General features: G+C 37.3%; 1 protein-coding gene across 4 annotated transcripts; it reads left to right on the top strand.

The window, feature by feature from the left end:
- Positions 1-1,419: 1,419 nt before the first annotated feature.
- Positions 1,420-25,325, top strand: FANCM (DEAD/DEAH box RNA helicase family protein). 4 transcript variants are annotated; one of them, XM_077385301.1, is made up of 22 exons: positions 1,420-1,794; positions 1,978-2,305; positions 2,490-2,633; positions 3,792-3,874; positions 4,033-4,147; positions 8,570-8,661; positions 8,780-8,834; positions 8,919-9,040; positions 9,126-9,239; positions 12,280-12,473; positions 14,672-14,802; positions 16,642-16,702; positions 18,289-18,359; positions 19,462-19,511; positions 19,587-19,752; positions 19,853-19,980; positions 20,073-20,405; positions 20,507-20,570; positions 21,944-23,077; positions 23,340-23,391; positions 23,571-23,720; positions 24,289-25,325. In XM_077385301.1, exons 1-22 carry the CDS (start codon positions 1,756-1,758, stop codon positions 24,899-24,901), a joined length of 4,239 nt encoding a protein of 1,412 aa, XP_077241416.1. In that variant the 5' UTR covers positions 1,420-1,755; the 3' UTR covers positions 24,902-25,325. The 4 variants fall into 4 exon arrangements, with proteins under 4 accessions (XP_077241416.1, XP_077241417.1, XP_077241418.1 ...); XM_077385302.1 differs by lacking the exon at positions 3,792-3,874 and having other exon boundaries at positions 4,055-4,147; XM_077385303.1 differs by lacking the exons at positions 3,792-3,874; positions 4,033-4,147 and having other exon boundaries at positions 1,422-1,794.
- Positions 25,326-25,360: the final 35 nt, after the last annotated feature.

Raw genomic sequence — 25,360 nt, 5'->3', positions numbered from 1 at the left:
TAAAAACAGAGAGAAAAAAAAGTGTTGCCTTCTTTTTCTACCACCCGGAGGAGAAAAAGTTGAGTTTTATTTTTGTCCTCTTAGGGTTTGTGGTTTTAACTTCTAATATATCATTTAATGTGTTTGATTACTCTCTTATTATGATGGTGTATAAGGGTGTATTAAGGGTTTATAAGGGTTCATAAGTGTAATTAATGTTTGATGGACACATATCTCTCGAAGACCCTCTCCCCGAGGCTGCCACAAACCCGAAGCCTCCATTTACAAGAAGAAGAAGAAACAGAGAGGACTAGGAAGGGGAAGGGTTTTTTAGACGTGAGAATGAGAGAAATAATCTTGACGCGGCGTCTGAGGGGCAAGACTGAGAAAGAGGGGGTGCGATTTTATATTGGAGATGATATCTGCACAGCCATGTTTTATAGTTGCACGGTCTTAGCCTGGTTTTTCTTTTTTTGACCGGCTTGTGAGGGCTTTTTGGGAACTGTAATAATCTTTTGAAAGCTCTTTCAGGACAGTGGTTTTTTCGCCCCCCACTGTAGGATAATGCACCCCACTCATAACGTGATTGACGTAAAAAAAGTTAAAGTCTACCCACAGTTCACGTGAATGGAGGGCTCATTATCCATCAAACTTACCTTTTCCCGGAGATTTGTCCGTTTCCCTAAATTTTATTTTTTGTCCGTCAAACTTACCTTTACCTCCGTCGTTCTTCAATAATAATGTCGACATTATCAGGTAAGCCGCCTTACCTGGATAAGCCGGCTTACCAAAACACCAACGTTATTAGGTAACCCGCTTACCTGGATAAGCTAGCTTAATGGAATGCCGTTGTTACTGGGGTAAACAACATCGCCGTTATTTTACGAATAATTGCTCTGTTCCTGAACGTTTTTGCTTTTCAACAACAACAATCTTACATAAACAAATAGACTCTTTATGGTTTTCTACACTCTTCTTGTTCGAATTTCTTTGATCGTGCAATTATTTCAGATCGACTGTACGTTGGGCAGTTGTATAGAGAGCGACATAGTCCTCCGAGTCAAAGGATTATAATTAGGGCAGTGATAGATGCAATGGCCCTCTTTATACAAGGGCTAAAAAGGGCCCTTAGATAGATCCACGCCATTAAGTGCAACCGAATTCAGTTTCTCAACCGACTTTAAAAATGACATGGATCTATTTAAGGGCCTCTGTGGCGCGTGCATAAAGAGAGCCCTTGCATCTATTATTCCTCCGGAAAAAGACACAAAAAAAAAAGCTTGAAAGTTACATCTCCGTTTTTTTGGTTGTTATTGATGACGTAGGATGTCCCCACGCCTTCGGGAGTAAGTCGGGGGCGGGATTCGAACACTCGTCAACAGGGAGCAAACCCGTGACTTTATGCCGAAGAGCCAACGCCTCGGTGGGTGATACATCTCCGTTCCTATGAATTGTTTGCCACCGGGTGATTATAGACCTTTGATCAAGCACGATGGAAAATCCAAAAGACGTATTTAAGCCGTTCATCTTTGCAGGATCAAATCTTGCCAACGAGGGCTTTTTTCAAACCTTTTTACCGCCGAGACCTGTACTGAAGAGTCGCCCTCATTTTCCCCGTTTTCTCAATCTAGATGAAAGTGGGGAAAGAGAAAGAACTAGGGTTTCTTGTTCAATCCATCTCTCCGTTTTCCAATTTCATGTTTTGTGGCTCCAGATTCCTCCCATTTTCCACCACCCTTTACACATCAAACTTCGTCTTCTTCAGGAAGATTCTAGATGTCATCATGTTTGCCTCAGCCCGTAGACGATGACGATGTAAGTTTTGGTCTTATTTTCTCTTGAAATCAATCCAACTCCTTTTAATTCGCACACGGTATCGGATTTTTTTTAGGGTTTTCATTCGAAATCATGTGGATTTAGCACTCGTTAGGGTTCCTTTTTTTTTTTTTATCATTGCGTTTATCAGTGATGGAATTTCGCTCTCTTACTTATTTTCAGGAGTTTGATTGGGAAGCAGCTGTCAAAGAGATAGACGTTGCTTGCCAGAGCGTGGCATCAACGTCTAATCGAGAGGGTTTTGATAATAATCTGATCCCTTACGAGTCCCTGGAGGGTAATGGATCTTGCCCTAATCTAAAGAAATTTGTCAATGTGCGGCAATCCACGCTTGATAGGTTTGTCCAAACTGATCAAAAACGTGGGGGTTTTCAAGAATCTTCCCATAGAAATGGGTCTGTTAGTCATAGAGGTGATATTGATAATCTGGGAGAGGAGACAATCTGCAATAATATTGACCTAGAGGCAGCCCAAACATGGATTTATCCAGGTTATGTCACCCCCACTTCGCTTTCAGTTCAATTTTTGATGAAGACTTCTATCTGTGTATTTATTTTTGCTTGACTAATGCTTGGGCTAATTGGCTTTGTGTCTAGAAAGTGACAATTGCATTGCATATATTTACATATTTTTCATATTTGTTACTGAAAGGTGTGAGTTTTTATGTTTTGCAGTTAATGTTCCGCTTCGGGACTATCAGCTTTCTATTGCTGAAAAAGCTCTATTTTCAAATACATTGGTTGCGTTGCCAACGGGACTTGGAAAGACCCTTATTGCTGCTGTTGTGATGTATAACTACTTTAGATGGTTTCCGGAAGGTAATTTTTTCCTTCGTTTTCTTCGTCACAATCGTTTTGGCAGTGTTTTTTTTTTTTTTAAATCAGAACTTGTTGGCGTCATGTAGTTTCCTGTCACATGGAATTCTCTGTTATCACATCAACCATATGGAGAAAAAGATGATAGGTGGACCTGTATGTAAACTTTGCTTTCAAAATACTTGAATTGTACATAGTATATTGATGTGAATTGGTCAACTTGTATCTAGCTGCTGTCAGGGAATGCAATGCATACCTTTTGACACCCAAGTGACCCAACTCATAGTTTTCTAGAGATCCACTATTGAATTTGTCTCCTACTAATGGGAGACCATGAATTTGAAAACTGAGAAGCTTTGATCTCAAACAAATAGGACATAATTTCTAGGCAGGCAAGCCTTAAAAACATGATATTCCTTGAAGAACAATCTTAGGCTTCTAACCTTATATTTCCATAGTTTCTCTTCCAACTCAAGACAGCCAACCATATTCATATGCTCGACGCCGGCAATATCAGTTATTGAGGTTGACCAAGTTCTCGGACACCCTCTATACACATTCCGTACACCTTCCGGGCATCTCGTAATCATTTTCGAAATGATTTCTGGAGCTCCCATTGATCCATGAACATATCCATGGTCAAGGCTACTCCATTACATTCTCATGACATTTTATGCTTGAAATTTCCATTTATGTGAAATTGTTGAATTTATGCTCTTATATTCTGACACTGGGGTTATGTTTCCTGTTTACTCTTATGCTATGCTTTTTTTTTAATTTTTTTTTCTCAATCTCATGACATGACCCTGGGCTTGTTTGTGACCATCTAGGTCATTGGGCTTTCCCTTTCTTCTAATAAATCGCTGCCATAAAAAAATATTCTTGAAACTATTTGATTCAATCCCTTGCTACCAGGATACACTTTTTTTATTATTACAACGTTGGTCAAATCTACTTGAAAAGATGTATGGTGGTCTCTTGGAATTTTGGATTGTTTTCTCTGTTAGAGTTAGTTCTTGATTATAACGTATGCATATATCTGTATGGTTTAGTAATGTATGCATATATGTGTATTTGGGAATTCTTATAATGTTATTGGCCTACCTCTGGCCTTTTTTAAAAAATTCTGTCAATTATGCACATTTAGAATTTTCATGTCAGGCAAAATTGTCTTCACTGCTCCTTCGCGACCTCTTGTCTTGCAACAAATTGAAGCATGCCATAATATTGTGGGTATACCCCAGGTACGAACACCATTTTCATCTTTCTTATATGTATACATATATGTGTATGTGTGTGAGAGAGTGTGTGTGCACGCATTACTCATGATAAATGTGATATACATTTCATTATTCTGTTTTGTATGACTCTTTTGAAAACATCGGAACCATACTGATTGCAGGAATGGACAATTGATATGACAGGTCTCATGAATCCTTCAAAGCGATCACACTTTTGGAAAGCCAAAAGAGTTTTCTTCGTTACTCCCCAAGTGCTTGAAAAGGATATTCATTCTGGTGACTATATGGACTTCATTCTTTAGTGTAATGGTTATTTTTCCTTATACCTCTAACTATTCCTTGTCTTAATTTACTCAAAAGAAGGGATGCCTACTTAGAGATGAGGAGGGATCAACTAGATGGGCTTATTCCAGCCCCATTGGGGTTAGGATCACTGATAGAAGTGATCTTGACTTAGAAGTGATATTGACAGGGTAATTGTGGAGAGAGATTCCCTCAACGTCATTAGATGGATGCATGATTGTCAGCCTCATCCGTGGAGGTTTGTAGAGCTGACTGATGCGATTTATGACCAAGTGGAGGGGCATGTTCTTCTTTCCAAGAAAAATTAAAAAGTAGTTTATACTGTTGCCGAGGGATGGCGAAACACGAAATTAAAGAGAGACATGAAGATCCATAGAGTGGCAAAATACCGTTTCAGATTGGATTTCAACGTTTAGGAATGTTGTAGATGTGGATACCAAAACTTCAGATCCAAGGTTCTTTGTAGGAGATGGTTTACGTTTGACAGATAATTCATTGAGGATAGATACGATAAAGCTCGAGCACAAATCCAAAAAGAAAAAAGGAGTAATGTGAGTTTGAGATGATGGTGTGTCATAACTCATAACTACGCATTTGAGAGAGAAATTACTAGAAAGGAATCAGATTTCAGCGAAAAATTCTTTTGGGACGCTGTTCGAGCTACGAAGAAGAACTTGGTACCTCTGGTATGAAGCTTTACGACTGTTGTGTCAGAAGACGTGTTTAGGAGATGCTCGACAAATACGACCAGATGAGTGGTCACTAAGCATTGAGGAATGGGTGGGATTGCTCGAGGACTTAGCAAGAATTTACACTCAACGCCTCCTGAAAAGTTGCAGTCTATTCAATGTGCCAAGCCATTGTTTTGATTGAAATGCTGACCCAGAAGATGTAGATCTTGTGATTCAAACAAAGCATACACAATTTTCATTCAGAGAAGTGCGCAAAGATGTCTGGTAAGATCACCTGCCCCTATTGGAGTATTGTACGCAGTGACAGACTGACAGGGTTGCCATTACATGCATGTGATTTAAAACTTTTGGGTGATTGAAAACCAGTTTGGAGAGATAGTGGACTTTAATTAAATGTTTCTCAAAAAATTAAATGTTTCCATTGAAAAAAAGGAGACAGTGGATATTATTAGCTCTGATCATTTACATTATATGTTGAAGGAAAGCCGAATCCCAGTGAATGCCGGAATTCGGAAAGAAAAAATTGAAGGGACAAGAACAAGACTATCCATAGAGCAGCAAAGCATCGTCTGAGATTGGATCTCAACGATTTGGAATGTTGTAGATGTGGATACCAAAACTTTAGATGTACGATTCTATTTAGGTGATGTAACAAGTGATGGTTTACACTTGACAAATAAATTGTCCAGCGTATATGCGATAAAGCTCGAGCACAAATCCCAGAAGAAAAAGGAGTAATGAGAGATTGGGATGATGGTATGTCATAGCTACCAGTTCGAGAGAGAAATTAGTAGAAAGGAATTAGATTGAAGAGAAAAGTTCTTTCAAGACACTATTTGAGTTTCTGTGAAGAACTTGTTACATAGGGTACGAAGCGTTACAACGGTTGTTCCAGAAGATGTGTTTAAGAGATTCCCAATGAGTATGACTAGATGTGTGGTCACTAGCATTGAGGAGTGAGACGGATCGCTTGAGGATTTAGTTAGAATAAGAGAAGCTTGGTGGCTCTTGAAAGATTGGGTTGACTTTGCAGTCTATGAAATGACCCAAGCAACTGTTCTGATTGAATTATCGATCCAGAAGATGTAGATCTCTTGATTCAAACAACGCCTAGATACCCCTATATGATGTTTTTATCATAACTTGGTTCTGGTGAGTGTATGGATAAATATTTATAATTAAAGAAATTAGTCCTCAATATATTTCTAATGGAATAAGTTTCAAGTCAATCGGAGCTCGATAACCCCATGTTTGAATTATATCAAGTTTGGTACTTTAGTTCTGGCAAGTTTTTTCAGCTGATATTAATATGACCAGATTCGCGGTCTCTAGCATTGAGGAATGAGTGGTGTTGCTTGAGGATTTAGCGAGAATAACAAAAGCTTGATGGCTTTAGAAAAATAGAGTTGCCCTCTATGAAATGAGTTGTTCACTGTTTGATTGAATTGCTGACCCAAAAGTGTAGATCTTGTGATTTAAAGAAAGCCCATACCATTTCCATTCAGAGAAGTCTGCAAAGGTGTTTGGTAAGATCACCTCCCCTTATTGGAGTCTCGTACACATTGATAGGGGTGCCGTTACATGCATGGGAGGGAGAAACTTTCAGTTGATTGAAAACCAGATTGGAGAGATAGTAGACATTATTAGTGCTGTGCATTTAGATTATATGTCAACCATGGTTTAAAATTTCGGTTTCGGTACAGGTTTCGGACCCCTGAAATTTCGAAATTTGAATTTAGTCGAAATTTGGTATTCGGACCGAAATTCCGACATTTTGGCCGAAATTTTGTAACATTTCTTTAAAATAAATAAATAATATTGCATTTTCTCAAAATTTCAGACTGAAATTAAATTCCGGCCGAAATTTGGTAAAGGCCTAAATTCGAAATTTCGCCGTAAAGGCCGAAATTCGAAATTTCGCCAAATTTCGGTTTCGGTCGAAATTTAAAACCATGATGCCAACAGAAGGCCGAATCCTAGTGGATGTGGGAAAGACAAAAATCGATGAGAGACAGGAATATCCATAGAGCGGCAGATTACTGATCTCAATGATTGGGAATGTTGTAGATGTGGCTTCCAAAACTCTAGTTGCAGGGTTCTTTGTAGGAGATGTAACAAGAGATGATTTACCTTTGGCAAATAATTCATCGAGGATAACAAGAAATGGTTTACACTTGACAGATAATTCATTGAGGATAGATATAATAATGCTCGAGCACAAATCCCATAAGAAAAATGAGCAATTAGAGATTGGATGATGCTGTGTCGTAGCTATCTGGCGGAAGAATGGAAGGATCCTATGGAATGTGGTATTACTAGGCACTATATGGGTATTATGGAACGAAAGGAACGCCCGGGTTTTTAAAGGCTCGAGGAAAAGATGACAATACACACGGAGGTTGTTGCTTTAACCATCTCCTGGGTAAAGATTCTTCCCAACTTTCGGTTTGTCTTAGGCTCTAAGCATAAGACCTCTAGAGTGGTTGGAGAGAAATATGTGCTAGCAGCAACGAGCAGGTTCAGACTCCTAACCCTGGATGCGAACCCCTGGTCTAGGTCAAATGAAATTGAACTTTGACGGGTCTAGTACTGGTAATCTAGGGCCAGCAGGTATATGTGGTGTTCTCAGAAATGACAACAGGGAAACCAGGGCCTTCTCGGGTCCAATTGGGATAACCGACTTTAAGGGGATAGAGATCAGAGCGATGCTACAGGGCATCAAGATCACAAGAATAGAGATATGGGTAGATTGACCGTAGAGGGAGATTCCCTCAATGTCATCAGGTGGTTGAAGGGAAGCCTATCACATCCTTGGGCCTTCTTCATTTCTTAATCTTCTTGTGCAGCGGCAACACTTAGTTTTTTGAAAGATGACAAATATATTCATACTATGAAAATAACATTGGGGACCAGAGGTCCCAACTTGCATTACATAGTATGGGCTGGTCAGGAGCATACTCTTAGACCATAAGAAACTAGAATAAAACTAAAGCATAGGACAATAGTTGACATTAGTAAGGAAATATTTTTGGGGATGAGGAAGCTTTTTAGGTGTAGGACACAGTCTAGTCACTTGTTCCAAATTTAAGAAATCACTGTTTTGCCGTAGATTGTAGAGCAGATTAGGAAAGAATCAAGATCTGCAATACTTGAACAAGTGAACTAATCTACCGTCTCTTGCACTTGGTTTGTGTGAAACGACCAATTACTCCCAAAGCTTAAGCTGTTGGAGATGGCTTTATTTAATCTTTTATACTTTAACACTCCCCCTCACATGTAGCCCCTCTTTGTAGGGTTGGCCTACACGTGGCACATGAGGCCCTCCTTTTGGGTTGGCCATTACATATTGATTTTTAATATCAAGGAGTTTTGAACCCAGGACCTTTGCTCTGATACCATGTGAAATGACCAAGTACTCCAAAAGCTTAAGCTGTTGGAGTTGACGTTATTTAATCTTTTATACTTTAACAGTTGATTTTACTCTATTAAAGTTGCACTGCACATCTAGGTATTCCAGTCGCATGACAGTAGTCTGTGGTTTATGTAAACACACCACATAATCTAACTTTATTTGTTTCTATATTTTCCCCTTATGATGGCTTTCATCTTACTGCTCAACCCTTATTGTTGGTTTCATCATTTGAGCCAGTGAACTTTATAAATCCACTTTGCGCTGGATCCCTCATCTTGTGGTTGACTTCAGGCACATGTTTGGTGAAAAAACTCATTTGTCTGGTGATCGACGAAGCTCATCGAGCAATGGGGAATTATTCTTACTGTGTGGCAGTTCGTGAGGTGTGTCTTTTCATTTCTTTCAATATTGCATTTCTTAGCATTATGACAGTGTCCTTATCCTGAGGCACAAGGCTACACTTTATTGCTCCCTGACAACATATGTGTTCCACATTTGTAGTTGATGGCTGTACCTGTGCAATTAAGGATATTAGCATTGACAGCAACACCAGGATGTAAGTTCCCTATTTGTTACAGATGTTTGTATGGTTAGAATTTACTTTAGACTTGAGATCCTTAAATTGCTTGTGATTACTCAGCAAAACAGGGGACCATACAGAGCGTTATTGATAACTTACATATTTCAACACTTGAATATCGTAATGAAAGCGACCATGATGTTAGCCCATATGTACATGACAGGAAACTTGAATTAATAGAGGTATATTCTGGCGATGGCTCTTTTTTTCATTGTTGAATACACTTTTGTCTTTTCATTTATGAACTGTTACTTGCAATAATGACAGGTTCCAATGGGTAAAGATGCTACTGAAATAAATAATCTGCTGTTGGAAGCTATACAGCCATTCATGGCTAAGCTTTGTGCAGTTGGGGTTCTCCAGAAAAGAGATTTTGGAACAGTATGTTTCTGTTTATTGTTTTATAATTTATTTCGTAGCTCAGAACCAATTTTTCTAGGAGTCCCATGAACTTTGGTTGCTGTTACTGGGTTTTTGTATGATACACTATTTTTAGCGCTTCCATGTTTCATTTCATGGAAGCACTGAAATGTTAATTCTTTTGAGTTATGTGGATGGAAGCTGAATTCTTTGGTACACATCAACACTAAGGGGCCGTTTGGATACACGGATTTTAGAATTTGGATTTCTTCAAAATTGTAGATGGGAGACAAGAGAAGGAGACCGCCCGTTTCACGTCTCTTTAGAATCTTGGATTTTAAGTAAGAAATCCAGGTTTTGAAATCTCTCCTCCACCCTGAGATGCCTAAAGCCTGGAGACATGAGATGATCTCCTACTCTCTTGCTGACGGAAAGAAGGGGAAGAAATCAGAAAACGACGGCTGGTCTCCTTGTTCTCTTGTCTCCCATCTACAATTTTGAAGAAATCCAAGATTCTAAAATCCGTGTATCCAATGGGACCCTAAAAGTAGATGATCCAAAACAATTTATATTTTACTTATGCGATCAATTTTGGAACAGTCCTTGCTGGCTGCATTATGAATTGCATCGTTTTTATGTAAGTTCGGATATCAACCACGAGCAGAGTAATATTTCCTCTTCATCTAGTATATAGAATTCATTTGTCCTTGAATTCATATTCTTACAGTAAGTCTTGTTAAAATTTTGCAACAGGCAAAAAATGAGTTTAAGGCAAAAAATGAGTTTGCCTAGCAAAGCAAATGGTTTACTTACATTTAGAACACCCATTGTATGTCTTTGTGATTCTAATTACAATTTTTTCCTGAAGAATAAACTAAGTAATTTGTTGATCATAGAGTCAAATCTATTGATGAAAATAAACCAGTGAATTATAATTTTTTCATGAAGAGTAAATTAAGTAATTTGTTGTTCATAGAGTCATATCTATTGATGAAGATATACCAGTCACTTCTGAACAATTTACCAAACAGACATCAATAGCAATCATCAATGCACATGAAGCAACAACCAAGACCTTGATTAGGCCCTGTTCGTTTGAGATTGTGACAATCGATTGTGAGTCCCAAACCTATTATTGGACTCAAATTTTAATGTAATTTTGAGTCCAATAATAGGTATTGGGCTCACAATCGGCCGTCACAGTCTCAAACGAACAGGCCCTGAATGTCAGTTTGCCACTACAGCTGGTGTCAACTCCTCCCAGGTTGCCTATACTAGCATAGCTGGCCATATTGTATCTGCTATCCTTCAATGTGTCTCAGGTTTTCTATACTAGCATAGCTGAGCATGTTTGTCTATGTTATCTTTATTTCCATCTTATTAATCATTTCTAATGTAACCATGAAAATCATAGTCTTGATCATACTCAACTTTTCTCATCTGGTGATATTTCATGTATCACCTTCCTATTCTGTGACCTGTACTGGAGATATAAGGCTTGGCCTATGTGAATGCCTACATGTTACCATATTATGACTTGCACGCAACCGGAAAAGGCATTGGGGCTCCACTTGGAATATGCAAATTGCCTTGCATGGTATCCTTTGCATTTTCATTTTGTTCAATTATTTGATGTTGTTTTGAATCTTTTGATAACTTTTCATTTTGGTGGAGCATGAAATATTTGCTAGTCATGTATACGTTGTCAAGTAATAGGGTGGGCTAATGGTGAATGGTTATCGATGAATGCCCAACCACTTGCCACTTTATCGTATCATTTGCAATATCCATTGTTAGGGTCAAATACTACACTTCCTTGCCTCTATGTTAGGTACTTTATTCAGAATTTGATCATTACAATCTGCATTTGAGTCTTCTTCCTTGTCCACAATCTCATAGATCCAAGCGACATGATGAAATTGAAGAATTATGGTATTTAGAGAACAATGTATGCAGAATGTCATAACGTCTCGACTTCATGAAGGAAAGTTTTGGTTTTTTGAAAGTTAAAATGGTTAACGATGGGTGATAATGACTTATTTTTCCATTAAAAAAAAATGAAGGGTGATAATAGATATTCAATTCTTTATTACTACAGACAAGACTAGACAACTGCCTTTTGTTTTTGAATGATCACTGCAGAACTGTTTCCAACCCATATAAATATGGTGCTCCTTATGTGTGTGCTTCTTTTGTTTTTTAATGATGTTTGGACCTGGATGTCTTACGTTTGTTTAACCATCATATTTGAAAATTAAATTTCCACTTTACCTCATTAACAATTTGCATTCCTCAGAAAGCGCATCTCTAACGAGTTTTCTTGTATGTTAATTTTATGGCTACTAGATGAAGTGCTTACGAACTAAGATGTTTATCTTTTTGGTACTATTTGAGTGCCTTTGGTGCTTACCATAGTTGTCAGTTCCATTTAGGCGGGGCTTTTGTTTTTCTTCTCGAACAGAGAAGTACAACGTTTTGTCCATTCTGGTCTTCGGTTTCAAAAAAGATGCAACAAACTATTAACTTAGAGCTTTAGAGAAACATTAGAAAACATAAATCAGCACATACTCAGAGATTTTGCTATAGATTTACCATCCATTAGTATCAAGATGTCATCCATCCAAAATATGCTAAATCTAAGTGACATTCACACAATTCACATACAGAGGATTTTATAGGATTAACAAACCCCTTGTTCCTTTATTGGGGATGATTTTGTAATCAAATAGGCCTTTAAGGGCATATAACTTTTTCAGCGAAAGGTGGTCTGGAACAGACCAGACAAAGTCTGATATGTTTAGCTCATCGATTCAAGATTTTTTGCTTTTTACTCACCGCATTAAATAACTGTAATGTTTTTTGTTATGTGAATGATTACTTTCTTCTCAGCTTATTCTCATGCTTGTATACTATGACAGCCAGAATATTTATGTTTTATGTATTGGCTGTTGTTGTTGTTCGGGATCTAGTATCATATGGTATCTTTCTTTTAAACAATAGGCTACCATCAGTTGAGCTATTCTCTTTACAATCCATTGAAGTTCGTCTTTAATTATCCCAGTTGAGCCCATGCGAGTTGCTTAATTCGAGGGATAAGTTTCGTCAAGCACCCCCTCTAAGTCTCCCTCACGCAAAATATGGAGATGTGGAGAAATGTTTTGGTGTTCTCATAACACTTTATCATATCCGTAAGTTACTTTCCAGTCATGGCATAAGGCCTGCATATGAGATGCTCGTAGAGAAGTTGCAACCAGGGTATGCTGTTTTGCTCCTTCCACTAAGATAATGTCTTTACCAATTTGCTCTTAATGATGCAATAGTTTTCTGCTACATGCATTTGGAGATATTCTCAACTTTCCTAAAAAATCAGGTTTTCTTTTGTTTTTATTTACATATTTTACTTATATCAACTCTTGCACTTATGCATGTGGTTGTTTTTCTAGTTCTTTATGAGAAAATGTGTTAATTTACGGAAGTGGTTCAGTTTCCTTTTCTTTTGGTTCTCAATATTGCTGTGTTTGTCACTTTGTCACTTAAATTTATTGTTAGATTAGTTTTGACCTGTATGTATTTGTTTTTCTAAATCTTTGAGGGAAAATGTGTTAATTTACTGAAGGGGTTCACTTTCCTATTCTTTTGGTTATCAATATTGTTTTTTTGTTACTTGCGTTTATTTTTTGATCAGTTTTGACCTCTTATTGACCTGTTATGCTTGAATTTTCCTTTGGTATTATCTTGGCTCTCTTAGAAGCTCAAGACAATATTGTATTTGGATATGATCACATTGAGATGTTATATACATAGTTACCAGAAACTTCCTAGTTAGATGGGAAGCTCGCTTCCTCAGAAACACGCTTCAGAAACCAAGTTCTTATTGCTTCCCAAATTTAGGGGAAATGCGCTTCCCAGATGCTTCTTACGTGTTTCCTCTTAATTAAGTATACGCTTCCTATTTAGGTAGGTGATTGTTTCTTCCTGACAAATTTTTTTTCTCATTTTGATAACATTGAAGGAACACATTTACAAGTTAAAAACTGATCGTATGTGGATCTTTTTCCTAAAATTTAACATTAAATACAAATGAATTAAACATGTGAAACTATAAATTCCTAAAACTTATAATTCTAATTAGTCACGAAGTGTTCTTTTCTACGTGTAATCCTTACCTATATTGACCCTTCCTCCTTAACCTAGTGCTATAATCCTACTCTTTCTATGTGCTCCTTGTTCGCTTCCATTGAGACTTTTTACATGTTTCATGGTTGACTCTCAATGAAGCTTCCTACACATTTTCTTTTACTTTCTTTAGAGATTTTCACTTTTTGTATTTTCTTTTCTAAACCCCTCGCTTCCCGCTTTCGCTTCCCACATCGCTTCTCGCACTCGCTTCTCACTCTGGAAAGAACAGAAAGAGTTTCGTTTGTGAGTTTTTCTTGTAGATTGGATTTTGTTGGGCCAATGAAAGACTAATCTAAGATGATGGAATGAGCTATGATGGAATGACCTGCAATGGAAGGAGAAATTGGTGGTGGCTGTCGGTGGGGGTAGCAGTGGCGGCTACCACATGATAGTTGTTGGCGAGGGGAGGGCGGGCGATGGAGAGCAGATTCATTTAATTATCCGGGAGAGTAGAGAGATTTTAGGAAGTAGCGAGAGATTCTATGGGGAGTAAATAATAAAAATACAAATCCTTTCCTAATCATATCCACATGGGATATCGTGATGAAGAGGAGAGAAAAAAAAGGGGTGAAAAACAATGAATTGACAAATTCAATTTTGAATGAGGGCGGCAACCCTTGCGGCAAATTTAATTTCTTAGGCGGCAATCCCAAATTAAAAAAATGGGTGGCCCATTGCATGAGGCTCCTGCCATTGCGGGGTCTGGGGAGGGCTAGATGTATGCAGCCTTACCCCTGCTTTGCAGGGAGGCTATTTTTGTGACTTGAACCCGTGACCACCAGCTCACAATAGAGCAACCTTACCGTTGTGGCAATCCCAAATTAATATGACGAAATTGATTTTGTGGTGGAAAAACTTTTCCAATAAAAAAGTTTCCCGGAAAAAAGCTACTGACAAATGGAAAGAAATCTGCTTAGTATATATCATAGATATATAAATATCCATGATTGTTGTTTTGGTTATTTAAGTATTTTATGCTGTAATGAAAATTGTAAATTGATATTATCTATAATCTGGGCATGGCCACTATCCTAGTTGATTCTGAGCTTTCCTTTGTTTAATTTTTCTTTGCCCTTGGAAACTTTATGGGCTTATTTTATCTGAACAAACATGGATTTAACAGTTCGGATTCTCAACAATCTTCTAGCCGTGCATTGGTTTCCCAGACATGGGTTTTCATATTTGCTTTCTTTAAAAGATTTCCTATAAGTTCTTTAAGGCAGGTTGCTTGGAAGAAATATAAGGTATTTATTGGAGCAGTGTTTTTGTTTCAGGCCATTTGTGACACATGTTCGTAACAATGGACCAATTTGGCAGGCAAAACTCTTAATGGAGCAAAGTTTGTCACATGGTGCTCCAAATCCGAAACTATTGAAAATGAAAGAGATACTAACTAATCATTTCAGTATGTGACATGTCCTACTCAGTCCCCTGTTATTTCCCTGCATATGCAACTTTTGATTTGTTTCTCGTGACTTGTTACCTTAATTTGTTGATTACTTTATTACTTTCATTAATATATCAATAGTGAATTGTGAATTGCAATACCTATTCAAATTTTATAATAAAAGAAAAAATACAATAATGGTATTTAGGCTACTTCATTATGTCCGAAGATAATACCCCGTGAATTGCAATGAATCACGCCTAGAAGTTTTTCCACGATGAATATGCGTGATTTGTGCGTGCGTGCGTGTGGTGGTGTGTGTGTGGGGGTTGGGGTGGGGGGTGGGGAGACACTCATTTTACCGTCACTATCTGATAAGGCTCCCCAAAGCCCACCCACAGAATTTCAGCATTAGCAGAAGTAACTTTGTTGCCATCCGAAAAAAAAGAAAGATAAGTAACTTTGTTGCTATCATCAAAATTTAATTTTAGTATCCCCACTCAAGGGCAACCCAGATGCCAGGCCTTTGGGGGGTCACAGAAACCTTACTAGCCTTAAACAAGTCATTAATAGTATCTCGAAGGGAGATTGCAGCAAAGAGGCAGGTCTTGGAGACCCTTTCTGCTACTTACAACCATAATTTTATTAATTACAACTCCCTACCTTTTTCTTTCATAAATACGATAGCCTAGTTCTAACTAAATCAGCCAGGAAATAGATGAGAATAATAGTTTCCATATGTAAGAAAGTCTTTTATTTACAAATTTCTGACTAGTGCACAAATTCCAAATATCGACCAAATGACTCACATTCTCGGGGATGCTTAGACACCTCAAAGACTTAGAAGTTTCAGATATTGGAAGAACAATCACAGAGAAAGGTAAGATGTTAAATTTGATGTCTCTCTTCCTATTTCTGTACAAAAGGTCTTTAAGGATGCCTGCCAACCTTGAGGTTGCAGGTTTAATCCCACTTGCCAAATGGAAAAGCATGCACTATATCTTTTTTTTTTCTTTCTGTTTAATGATTTGTGACCAAAACCTGTTTCTCAGGGTTTTCAGAAAGCAACAGTATGTATGTCCCATGTCATGTAACATATCTTGGATTTTTGAATCCCGCAAATTGAGATTGATCTTGGGAATATTTACGCATTTCTCAATATATTGTTCTATTAAAACTATCGGGTGTCAGTCAAAACTTTTTCCCCCTCATTTTTAATGGTTTCCCCCCTCATTGTGCACTAGTCTTTTCGTATTAGCTCGGTAAATAACATTCGTATGCACATTAGTCTTGGTTCTGATTTTCATGTCTCAATATATTGGTTTATTAACACTATCGGGTGTCAGTCACATCTTTTTTCCCATCATTTTTAATGGTTTCCGCCCTCATTGTGCACTAGTCTTTTTGTATTAGCTTGGTAAATAACATTCGTATGCACATTAGTCTTGGTTCTGATTTTCATGTCTCAATATATTGTCCTATTAACACTACGGGTGTCAGTGACATCTTTTTTCCCATCATTTTTAATGGTTTCCCCCCTCATTGTGCACTAGTCTTTTCGTATTAGCTTGGTAAATAACATTCGTATGCACATTAGTCTTGGTTCTGATTTTCATATGTATATACAGTTGGAAACAAATAATAGTTCCATTAGTGAAAGTAACTATGACTTTATATCTTGGATATTTTCTTAGATGCTTGACATTTATACATAACGAATTTCATCATCTTTTCTTAATTTAAGGCAGAGGAAGTTTGATTGAGAAGATATCTGTAAAACAATGAGATTGTACCTTTTGGTTATCCTAGTTGTCATGTCTGGGCTCATGTTTGATTATGGTATTTGTGATGATGCAGAAACAAAAAATCCCAAGGAATCAAGAGTGATAATCTTCTCAAATTTTAGGGGAAGCGTCAAGTAAGGATAATTTCTGTAATCTCAATCAAAATAAGATTATCATTTAGAGCTTGTACTTCCATGTTATTTAGGCATAGGATCGGGTGCGTGCATGCTTTCTTTAATGAAATTTCCATTACCATTCAAAAAAATTTACAGGAAACTAAGTTTATATCCCCAAGGGTCCCAAAGAATACAAGAGAGATAGGGGCCGATCAACCGAAAAAGTACAGGAAGTTGAGTATAGCTGAGGGGGAAGAAAGTTGAAAAGCTCAACTCTCTCCCTAGAGACTCCTTCTCTAGCCAATTTGTCAGCATCTCCATTCGTCGACCGCCTTACTTAGTTTCTTGTTTTATATTATTTTATTTGCATTTATAGGAAATACAGTTATTCCATCGTACTAGAGCATGGATGTTGGTGTGGGATATGGTTTACCGCTGATATGGATTTACAAAATCCAACATTCTTGCAGTCACAAATATCTCTTATATTTTAAAAATATTGCGATATTTTATGGTTTTTTTATATCACAAAAATATCACGAAATTATCCAGATGTAATCACGACATTATTTGTCGTCCTAATCTTGTTCTTACATTTATATTTTTACATATTTTAAATATTTTATTTTCCCAGTTTTTCCCAATATGAACCCGAAAATAACAAAAAATTTAAAATATCCCGAGATACACCCTTCTCGAGATATATCTGAGACAAATATTTGTGACTATGCATTCTAGATACGAAGATACAACTATATATTGGTATGAAAGTGCAATATGTGTGTGTGTGTGTGTGTGTGTGTGTGTGTGTGTGTGTGTGTGTTCGAAATCTCAGCAGAACGTCATGTTTCTTGTGGGGAACTCTAAAACTTTGATGATAGTTGGATGAAGAGTTGATGCATATTCCACATGTGAAAATATTCGAAAAGGTAAGATTAGATTGATTCAAACGCTTGGGCAAACTTGGCTTTGATACCATGTGAAACTTTAAAGAGGAAGAAGTAAAATCCTCAAATCAGGAATCTTGGCCAAAAGCAACGGCATGTTTTCTTTTTCACCTCTCTATAATTTTGTATGGAAAGACCTAAACATCCCTACTAACTTAAGTGGCTAAGCATCAACTAAATAACCTTTAATCAAGTGACATAGGCTAACATGCTCTTATTCACATAAGTTACTTAAGTGAACTAATTAGAAAAAAAACACTGCAAAACACTATTGATGTCCTTAGTTTCCTCTGCACACCTATTATCTTTCACATTTTCTATCTGAGTTGGCCCAACAGAACCTCCACTCGGGTGTAGGATTTGGGTGAAGCTCAACAAGCATATTAAATTGCAGAAACTTTACGATCATTCCTATTTACATGCCTTTCCTGAGAAATTTTGAATGTGTTTAATCAATATGTAGCGAGAGTACCTACAAACAAACATGTAACCGATAGTTGATTTTCTATGTTTCTTATTTATTAAATGTTTATCAGTTGATTCATTTCTAATTTTGCTTACATCAATTGTTTATGACTTTGTGTCATATCCGATTTTCTTAGTATTATTAATAAAATAATGATGGAATGATATTGACAATTCTCAAATGACACTCAGAGACATAATGGACTCATTATCCAAAATTGAAGATTTAGTGAAAGCTGAACAGTTTATTGGTCAAAGCTCAGGTTTGTTGATTTTTCTCCATTTTTTTATCTAACATCAAGCATACATTTTTATGAGAAGCTTGTTTCATTTTCTGTATATGTAACATTCCATATGTTATTTGTCTTAATTAAACTTAATTTTGTCAGTAGTTTGGCGATATTTTCTTTCACGTGAATTAAGATTGTTTTGAAGTCAATAGTTGAATTGTAAAGGTGAGATGCTTATTCTGAAGATTGCATAGAGTAAATGCTAAATGTCGTAAAAATTGATTAAATTTTACAATGACCGAATGGATTGAATTGTAAATGACCCTGTGTGTGAACAACATGTATAGGAAGAGGTGGTCATATAATGCAGTATTCTCAAGCTAGAGGGATGATCTGTCTAATGGATGCAATTTAATATCATGCATATTATTTTTTGGTCTATTACACCAACTCATGGACATGGTTTCCTAATTAGAGGTCAATCCCAGCTTACCTATCAAAATTTTATTATTATTTGTGGATATTAGGATGGGGCCCATCATAATGGATGCCTTAATGGCGTGGTTTTCATTAGGGTTAAGTGATTACTATACAAAGGCGTAGGGAGGTCATTGGGTTGGATTTCAACCCCCACTAATTTTGTATTCTCCTTTCTTCTTTCCTTTCTTCCTCTTCCTCTCTAATCATAACTCCATCACTTTGGTGGCCTCTTCCCGGTAATTCTAACTTTCTTTTAACTTTAGCAAATATGAAGCAGATACCTAAAATTGCCACTTTGGTATCATGTCATTCTTTTGCAGATCCTATACTGCAGTTATTCGTTGTGTGATAACTTGAGGATTGGACAGTAATTTGAAATTAGATACCCATATAATTTGATCTCTGAAAGTTGTGGCAGTTCATAAGTTAAACAGAACTTAAGGTTAAATAATCAAGCTTCAATATCCATACGATATAGCTTTTTCTCAATTTATACACGTTACATAGAGCGTGCCAAAGCACAATAATATCTCATCCTGAAAATTCTGCATAAATGTTATGTTATCAAGTTGGTAGTTTTTAATTTCTGTGAGATCCAGTTGGTTGGCGTGATTATTTGATGGTAATTGTTGGCATTTTTGGATGACTGCAACAGGAAAATCTTTGAAAGGTCAGACCCAGAAAATGCAACAAGAAGTCCTGCAGGTAATCATTTAGCTTCTTCTCATGGTTATTGGTTAAGGTATCTTTATTACCACTCTTCATAGTGCTCTTGTATAGAAATTCCGTGCTGGTGAACACAATGTCATCGTTGCAACATCAATTGGTGAAGAAGGCCTGGATATCATGGAAGTTGATCTCGTAATCTGCTTTGATGCCAATATCTCACCTTTGCGAATGATCCAGCGCATGGGGAGGACAGGAAGGAAGCACAATGGACGAGTTGATATCCTTTTTTTCCTTCTAATTTATTTTTTTATTTTGACCTTATACTTCTCTCTGGTGTTCACTTCATGCTTTACAGTTTCCTTGACAAATGATTGTACTAGTTTTAGCTTGTGAAGGATCTGAGCTAAAGGGATACTTGAGAAAGAAAGCTAACAGCAAGACTATCACAAAACACATGCATAATGGGGGGACCAATAGCTTTGATTTCCATCCCAGTCCTAGGATGGTAACAACTATCAAATGAGGACTGTCTTTAAGTTCTTGCATTAAATAATTCTTTGCCTTTCCAAATTTGATCGGTTCCATTCATCTCTATAGGTCCCACATATTTGCAAACCGCAAGTTCAATTTGTTGAATTGTCAATTGAAAAATTTGTTCCTCGTGGAAGGAAAGTTAAAGATGATCATATGCACATACCAATATGCGGAAACAAAATGTCAGATGCTGAGACTGATATAATTGCAAAGTACTTTCATCCTTCCAGAGAAGTTACATGGAGGCCATCTCTTATTGCCTTTCCCCACTTCCAAGCATTTCCTTCTGGAGTTCATAAAGTAAGGCATTCATTCAGAACAACAGGGATGCTGATTGATACCATACAATGTCTTCAAGGATTATCTTCTAATGCCAACAAAACTCTAATGGTCAAGGTTAGCTTTATTTATTTTTGTGGTACACTCGTTTTCAAATCCACAGAATTCACTGGATATTATCTGAGTATTAGATGACGCTCAGTTTTCCCTGGGTTCAGGTTATGACCTCAGATCAATTATCAGAAGCCATGACTGTTGCACAGGATGAGAACAGCACAAAAGGTATCACTTAACCAACCACTGGATTTTTTTTCTGCCAGGAAATAGCTGTTACATCTCGAACAATAAAATGTGCTGAGGTTTAATGGCATAAAACACTGAATGACATGGGGAGGGGATCAATATCGTCAATCACAAATGTCAGTGAAACAAAGGACCATAGTATTTTACCTGGATACGGGTATAAAACACTATGGGTATGGACTTTATACTAAAAGTGTTGGGGCCATACTTGTGGTTCAGTGATTTTAAGTATCTAACTTCTGTTTTTTTCCCGTTTGGTCCCATTCAATTAGCATTTTGTTTACAATTTTTTAATGAATTACTGGAAACTATTTGAACCACTATTTCAAAACTGTCACCTTTCAAAAAAAAAAAAAAAAACTATTTCAAAACTGTCTACGTGCCCAAGTTGACCCCTTTACCTGTAGCCGAGTTCTTGTCCGAGTCCGTGTTCTTCCTTACCAAGTCAATCAAAACTCCTTTCACTCTCTTATTATGACTGCGTCAACTGAGAACTCGGTTGTGTCAGCCGAGTACTCAGCCTCGCCATGCTGAGTTGGCTAGTATTTACTTTGGTCGTGTTTTGGCTTGCATCAGTGTTTTGGCTAGTATTTTCGTTTATTACCACTTTTTGTTTTATTTTTCTTCTGTGCATTATCTATTTATGATTCGATTCTGGTTATAATGCTGCTAGTGAGTATATTCTAGCATAATATGGCATGAAACAATGTAGCAAATATGTTACCTATTGGAGTCTATCATCCGGTGCTGCGAATCAGAAATTCCTACACTTTCTTGCAGCTAAGTATGTTGTTTACCTGTACAGGTGTGGCTCTTTTTTTTTTTTAATAACCCGTACGGGTGTGTGGCTCTTTGGCCTAAAGTCATGGGTATGCTCCCCATTGACGCGGATTCGAATCCCCCGGGGCCTACCCGATGTGTGTGGTTTACGGGTGATTGCGCATCCGTAGGGAATAGTCCCGCTCTAAAAATTGGCGTGGGGATACCCTACATCATCCCAAAAAAAAAAAAAAAAACAACAACAAAAAAGTATGTTGTTTACTGTATTCTTTTTCTGCTGTAATATATTTGACGTTGTGGGAGTCACCTTGACCATGTGCTGTATTTTTCTTCTATAACATTTTTAAACAAAGTTTTCATTTTAACTTCTATCATTCAGAGAGAGAAAAAAGGCATGCAACATCACAATACTCAAATGTACTCCTTTATGAGCTCAATGATCCCATCTATGTGTTATTCCTTTCGCTCTTTTACTTGCAAATAATCCTGTGGTAGAACACCAACCCATGCAATGTGTTGCAAATTTTCAAATGTAAGCAATAATGAACTGAAAGCTTATGACTGCATTGCAGATCCAATCCATGATGCTCAAATAGCATTCTCAGAAAGAAAAATAGCAGATGTTGAAGCATCAGCCACAGAGACCTCAAGGGGTAAAGTTGATTGCTGTATACCAGATATCCAAAGCCAAAGGCCACCTCTTCATTGCTTCCTTTTTGGGGCAGATTTTGTGTCTGTGAATACCTTTGGAAGGGTCTTAATCTCATCTGTTCCTGTCCTTCCTTTCATGAAAGAAATTCCAACATTTACGAGTATACCAGCAAAGATTGAAGACTTACCAAAGACCATGGAGCATGTCACTTCTCCTCGTAGGACATCACCTGTGGGTAATGACAGACTAAGTGTGCAGTCCAAAGATAATTTGAAACTAACAGATTACACTGAGGCAATGTGCATTAACGAGTGTATAATAACTTCTCAGTTGCCTAACCCCGATGCCAATCAAGAACAACCACTTCACATAACTGAACAACTTGTACCCCAAACACCAACTTGTATAGGCAAGTTTATAGATTCAGAAGACCATACTGTGGAAGAAACACCTTCTGATTTGGAAAAGAAAACAAAAACATCATTAGCCCGTGAGTCAAGAGGTGATTTGAGAGAGATGGAGCTGAGTCCCCGGCTAACTAATTTCATTGAAAAAGGTATTGTCCCAGAGTCTCCTATAGTTGAAAGCCGGCATTATTCTTCTATTATGCACCATTCTGCAGAGTCAATTGATAGTCATGAGAAGAATGATTCCCTTGGTCCGGCCCATCTTTCACTTGATATTATGAAGTTCTGCGGTGGTACATCTTCAAAGAAATTGGATTCTGAGAAGAATGAAATGGTCACGACGCAAACTGAATTAGGTGAAAATAACTTAGGAATGGGGAAAATCGCAAGCTCTCCTATCATAAAGGAAATTCATACTCCATTAATTAATCAAATAAACAATAGCTCTAGTGAAGGTTGGCGGATGAGTAGTGGAGAGATATCACCATCCATTCAGCAATCACGCAAGTTTAAAAGACTGCGCAAGTATGGAGACATTGGCAAAAGGTTACCTTTTAATACTTTGAAGGAAGAAGTTAGTGGCACTAGATCAGACCTCAACAAATCCTTTGCAGGAATAAAGTTGAGCCGAGTGAAGCAAATATCAGGTAATTTGGACTTCTTTCTCTTCATGTGAATTTGCAATTCTCTATGGTTTGAATTGCATCTCTGCATCTTCTCAATGTCTTTTAGTGATGGTTTAATCATGATAGTTTCTCTGATCCTCTAGTATCTCAACAGCTTGAGACCAGAATAATGATAATGCTAATAGTGTTGGAATTGGGAGTCCTCTAATCACCATTATCTTTGAATATAGGCATGGATCAATGATATGTTTAGGATCACTAAGGTGTTGTTTATGGCTTTCAGGAAAGCAGAAGCTCAAGACTCATGTCGAAGCCTTCATTGAAGAGGAGGCCGAGTAAGTCTATTATTTGACGATTATTTGGGCATGCACGCAATTTCACAACCTCCTTGATTTCCTTTCTTCCAGTTTTAAATTATCAGCTCAGAAAATGATATAACATTCACTTTAAAGATTATCAAATATCCGCATTTCAATTGTGAAATGCTTATTGCCTTTTGATTTGTTGTGCTTAGGGTATCGTTAGATGCAGAAGTGTCAGAGGACGAGGATGATAACAAGGATGACAACGAGTATGATGATAGCTTCATAGACGATAGAGTAGATCCAACGGCGGCGAATGCTCAAGCAGAAACTAGCGGGGGTGATATGATGTCATTTTACAGGTCAGGGTGTAGTAGCTTTTTTCTTCCGTTTTCTATCTTTAGTTTTTACCTCTAACCTGTCAAGATATAATAGGAGGAAAAATAAACCTTTACAAAAAAACACGAAATATTTATTTAGTGCGAATATAAGGAATACATAATTGGCCGCATCTAATAGCTCCTCTGGAGTTTTTGGGGAGAGTAGCCCAATCCCAATACAGTGCATTAATGTTGGCATCACAAGCATGATTGGCCAAGCTGTCTGAACAAGAGTACCTTCCCTGAAAATATGTATAATAACAAAATCCATTGCAGAAAAAATATATTTTTTATTTCTTTTAGAATATAGTGAATGCGCAAATGTGCTTTTACCTTTGATGTTGTTGAATTCTTCCAGATTAGTTATTTTCTCTATTATGCTTTTTATACTTCGAAACACTTGTTTACTTCATTAAAAAAAGTCTTCAAAACCATAATCATTTTTTTATTTGTGATTCGTCCAAATTAGTTATTTTATCTGTTATGCTTTTTATTCTTGAAAACCCATGTTCAGGGTGATTATATGGAACTGACCAGATGTTTACAACAGGCGTTCTTTGCTTACTCAATCACCTATGGAGTGTCAGCCAAAGTATTCCACCAACTCGAGTCATGAATCTCCGTCACCCAGAACTGCCGAAAGGGGAAGTTGTTCTCCAGACAAGATCAACAGTTCTCTCCAGACCCCTCATAGCAGCTTACTCTTTGCAAATAAATCCACTGGCAAGAACTCGGTATCCTGCATATTGGACGTAGAGAGGGTCACTCTAATAAATGCTGAAGGTGAAAGTAGTTCCCTGCCAACAGATAATGAAACCAAAACAGAGAGCCGAAAAAGAAAACTAAGCTTTCAGCAAGTTGAAACTGATCCTGCAATGAGCTTCCGGCAAGAGCATTTGTTTCAGTCAGAGGTTATAGACAAAGCATCCCTTCATTGTGAAGACATGAATAATGAAATAAACAATGATTTGTTTTACGATGACCAATTCTACGAGGGTCTTGATCTTGATGCGATGGAGGCACAAGCTACCAAATTTCTGAGGTACAAGACGAATCTGTCAATTCAGAGAAAACAAGTTGAAATTCCAAATCCTTCTGCACAAATTGAGGTAGATATTGTTCTAGCTTCCCTGAATTCCCCATCATTTGATCTTGGGATTTGATAACTTTGATACTTCTCACTAATCTTTCTTGAGAAGTAACCCCTTGAAGGAATTGGTACCTTGTATTGTGGATAATATCGAGATCAATATCGAAGCATCCCATCGGAATTTTTTTGTTAACAATAGTGGAAGAAGTCATGTTCCAACAGGATGCGACCGATCATATGTGGAGCTCTATTATCATTAGAAACAATGGGCAGTGACTTAAAGGGATGTAAAGGAAGTTGTTTGTTAAGATATAGAGATCGGCTCGGAAACCAGGATATGTGCGCGAGCCAGTTCGATATAAACTGAGGCTGTGTATGTGCATCAATTGTATAATATAGTTTATATTTTAGGTGTTTCTCAGGTCAAGAACATGAAGGTCTTCAGTTCAAATTGTAACATATTGACCCTTCATACATCTAATAAGCCTATTTCTTCAGCTGATGTTTATTTTTGTTTTCCTTTCTTTTTACT

Source organism: Tasmannia lanceolata, unplaced genomic scaffold (assembly GCF_043159265.1).
Source record: "Tasmannia lanceolata isolate RefF3 unplaced genomic scaffold, GAP_Taslan_0.1 ptg000007l, whole genome shotgun sequence".
Classification (NCBI taxonomy): Eukaryota; Viridiplantae; Streptophyta; class Magnoliopsida; order Canellales; family Winteraceae; genus Tasmannia; species Tasmannia lanceolata.
Note: the sequence above shows the minus strand (reverse complement) of the source record. Positions and strands in the feature narration are given on the sequence as shown.

What these genes read in the sequence shown, in the direction of transcription:
- FANCM (XM_077385301.1), top strand. Translation starts at nt 1,756, where the DNA reads ATGTCATCATGTTTGCCTCAGCCCGTAGACGATGACGAT. An exon ending in ATTGACAGCAACACCAGGAT is followed by an intron (nt 8,835 to 8,918) that starts GTAAGTTCCCTA and finishes GTGATTACTCAG; the next exon opens with CAAAACAGGGGACCATACAG. An exon ending in GTAGAGAAGTTGCAACCAGG is followed by an intron (nt 12,474 to 14,671) that starts GTATGCTGTTTT and finishes TTTTTGTTTCAG; the next exon opens with GCCATTTGTGACACATGTTC.